Source organism: Primulina eburnea, chromosome 14 (assembly GCF_022965805.1).
Source record: "Primulina eburnea isolate SZY01 chromosome 14, ASM2296580v1, whole genome shotgun sequence".
Taxonomy (NCBI): domain Eukaryota; kingdom Viridiplantae; phylum Streptophyta; class Magnoliopsida; order Lamiales; family Gesneriaceae; genus Primulina; species Primulina eburnea.
The window spans coordinates 27,036,780-27,040,422 of NC_133114.1; the positions used below are offsets into that span (position 1 = coordinate 27,036,780).

At 37.4% G+C, this 3,643-nt stretch overlaps 1 protein-coding gene across 1 annotated transcript; it reads right to left on the bottom strand.

The window, feature by feature from the left end:
- Nucleotides 1-716: 716 nt before the first annotated feature.
- Nucleotides 717-2,016, bottom strand: LOC140812961 (transcription factor TCP19-like). Its single transcript, XM_073171349.1, has one exon. It carries the CDS (start codon nt 1,941-1,943, stop codon nt 906-908), a length of 1,038 nt encoding a protein of 345 aa, XP_073027450.1. The 5' UTR covers nt 1,944-2,016; the 3' UTR covers nt 717-905.
- Between the last annotated feature and the right edge of the window lie 1,627 nt (nt 2,017-3,643).

Below are 3,643 nucleotides of genomic sequence, written 5' to 3' on the forward strand. Positions count from 1 at the left end.
TTAATAATAATAATCTATTATTAATATTTCAGTATATACATCTCGACTCAACTTATTATTTAGCCCGGCTTACCAAATAATTATACTAAATCAAATCTTATGTTGAATCTCAATAAACATATCAGTGTCACCCTACTTCAAGTGTAATGAATTAAGACAAAAACTTGTGTGAGACGGTTTCACGGGTCATATTTGTGAGATGGATTTTTTATTTGGGTCACTAATTAAAAAGTATTACTTTTTATGCTTATAGTATTACTTTCTATTGTGAATATGAGTATGATTGACCCGTCTCTCAGATTATGATCCGTGAGACGGTCTCAAATGAAACCCACTCATGAATTAATCCTCTTTCAATATAAGGGAAAAGTATGGTTTCGAATCCAAATGACAATGAAAACCCCCAAACCAAATAATCAAATAAAAAACAAACATTAGTGCTTTTCTAGATGGGGGGAGCTTACCAAATTCATGGACAACTTCACAATAGGTAAGTATGATACGAGACACAAAAATTTTCCCGTTTATATCCATCCACCGGCGTCGGAGTCCGACGACAAATGAAATTCAATCGATCGAGTCTTTGGGTTGTGCTCATGTGTTTTAAATGTTGGTTGGAAAATCAAGATTTGAACTTACAAGCGAAGTGCCAATTAGTATGTAGAGGAAATTACGAATATGGCTACATTGGCTTTTAAAAATTAATAAATAGTTGATACGAAAATTATCAAATTTAATTTGGTTAGCTAAACTTAAATTCGTTCACTTACAAATTTATGGAATCAACCAAAATCAAATATGCTGTAGATAAAAGGAAGTTGGTAAGATTATAAGGTTACTAGATCAGAGGACAAAGAAGGAGATTTTGCTACCAACTTTTTGACTTTGGCCCAAGAAATCGAACCTCAACGCTCGGCCGAACGAGTGGGAACGAAAGTAAACTCTTTTTTCTCTCGAATTTCCCAAGAAAAATCCCTCAGCATTTGTGTCCTGATCGATCCAGAGCCATGGCTCGAACTCGGCAAACTCTGTTTCTCCGCCTGGGCTCCCATTCTATTGCTGCTATAAATCGTAGCGCCGGGATTTTGAAGATAATTAACACCGACAACTGGCTGCGTGGCGGCGATGGACGCGGAAACAGGCCTTGCAGCGGCGGAAATATTCACAAGATTGAGTGCAGCAGCGGGCTGAATTGCTACAACTTGTGGGGTTTGATTGGGTGGGAGTATGAGAAAAGTTGGAGATGAACTCGCGTTGTTTGGGACGACGGTTGGTATAGCCCACATGGTGGGGATTTGAACTATTGACATTAATGGAGCTGAAATCGAAGCGTTATTGCTTGAAATGATTGCTGAATTGTTAGCAGTCGTAGAGGAAAAACTGTCACAGGTTGTGGTCGTGTTTATGTCGATGTATTCGCTGGTGACGGGCCGCTTTCTTTTGTGGTTCGTCAGGTCTTCGGTGGCGGAGGCGACTGGAGCGGTGGTTGGTATTTTTAAGGTGCCGTTGACTGACATGGCTATGGAGGGGACGGTACCAGTGCCTGTGGCGTTGATGATGGCAGGCTCAGCTTGTTCTAAGAGCCAACGTATGGTTTCGCCGTCGGACTTATGACCGAGTTCTCGGGTTAGCTGGAAAACTCTGGCGGCGCACGTGGCTGGCATTCGGATTCTCCTGCCACGGCCTTCCACTTTAGTGTGTCGGTCTTTTCTCGACGATTTTATCGCCGGGGGCGCTTCTGGTGGAGCTGGTTTCTCCTCCGCCACCTCGGGTTCTTCTTCTTTAAGAGATAAATTAATCTTGGGCGGCACCATGCGGATTGGCTGTGCAATCGTAAGCGGCGGCCGCGGGGGGCCGGATCCCATGCTGTCTCTTGTGGGATTCATTTCTTTTCCTCCCATTTCTCGATTCTTTGGTGAAGCCATGATTTTGGCACGAAGCATGTAAAAACGAGAAATTTATTTCATGGTTTCGAGTGAAACAAGTGTGCAAAGCCAATAAACGTATCATTCGATCTCTCCTGTTTGATACTTATCCATTGAATTTTCCAAATTTTACTATTTTCATTATAACTTCATTAATTCAAGAGCAATAAATTTATTTGAACAGTAGATGTATTTCAGATTTTTTTGTGATTTTTATAATTTTTAACATTATGTTTTTTTATTATACTATTTAATTTATATTCCATTCAAAATTAATAATAATATCAGTAATAATAATAATGTTTTAAAATGATAAATCTCGTTTATATGAAAATTTTATCCGGTTACTAAACGTATGGGGCCCATTAAAACATTTTCTGTGATTCTGTCTACGTTAGGACCAATAAGAGAGCGTTAGGGGGTCCATCTACGGCATGCTTAATTTTAATTTTAATTTTAATTTATATATACAATAAAGTTTATTCCTCGAGTTTTGAGGATATGCTTCTCTAGATTAAATTACTTTTTTATACCCTTTCGTACGATTAAACATGAGAATTTTGCACTACAAATACTTAGATAAATTACTTTCAACGTATAAAACTCGATCAATTATATGAATTAATAGTTATAGTAGGAATGACAACCTTTTTCAGATTATCTATTGCTAACATTAAAAAATTGGATAACAGAGACAAATTTTGTGTCTTGGTCACGAGTTTTTTTAATGGTTTGTTTTTCATTAATTATTACAGTTATGATTTTATAAATTTTTTTTTTTAATTTCAAATTATCTCGTTGATTTTTATAATTATGATTTTATTTTTAGTTGAATATAAATCAAATTAATTTTAAAAAATTAAGCAAAGCAGTTGGCTCTTGGTAAATGCAATATCTCCCAGTAGAATAGAATATAAGATGAAGCTATCCCATTGGAATACACGCGGCATAGAAGAAGGCAATGGGGCCTAAACCTATTCAAAGAATTGAATTCAACCATCCCTAAAAGGCTCCAACTGGGTAGGGGGTGGCGGTGGGGTAGTGGGGGACCGGCTGCGGTGGTGGACGCCAGCTCTAGGTTGGGCCCGAGTTGGCCTCTCTTAGCCCGCTTACTTTAAAAGGTAGCCCCACATGGTTTGGTTACGATGGCGACTCTTCATATGAACCAACGTAGTGTTTTTTCCCATCGTCCGTTCACTCTAAACCATGTCCAAATTTTACATTAATTAGTACAAAAAGGAATCATGATGCATCACATAATATCAGATTTGCCTCTGTTTTCGTACACTAATCTTTTGTATATGTTTGTAAAATGATGTTATCGAATGATTAATTCGTAAATTTAGTCGATCTGTTTTTGGGTGTAGCCCTCACTCATGGTGAGGCGTACCACTTGTCGGGATCTATTTTATAAATAATTAGCTAGTTATGACGTTTCGAGTAGCATCGATCATGTATGTGGAGTCAATAAAATTTAATGGCAAGAAGAAATCGCTGTAATTTAAAACAACAATATAGATTTTTTTTAAGAGTATGTCTCTTGTGAGACGGTATCACGAGATGGGTCAACCCTACCGATATTCACGAAAAAAAATAATACTTTTAGCATAAAAAGTAATAATTTTTAATGGAGGACCCAAATAAGAGTTCTATATCAAAAAATACGACAGGTGACAATGAAACAAATTTATTTGGAAATATTGTTTGCCCACACTCAC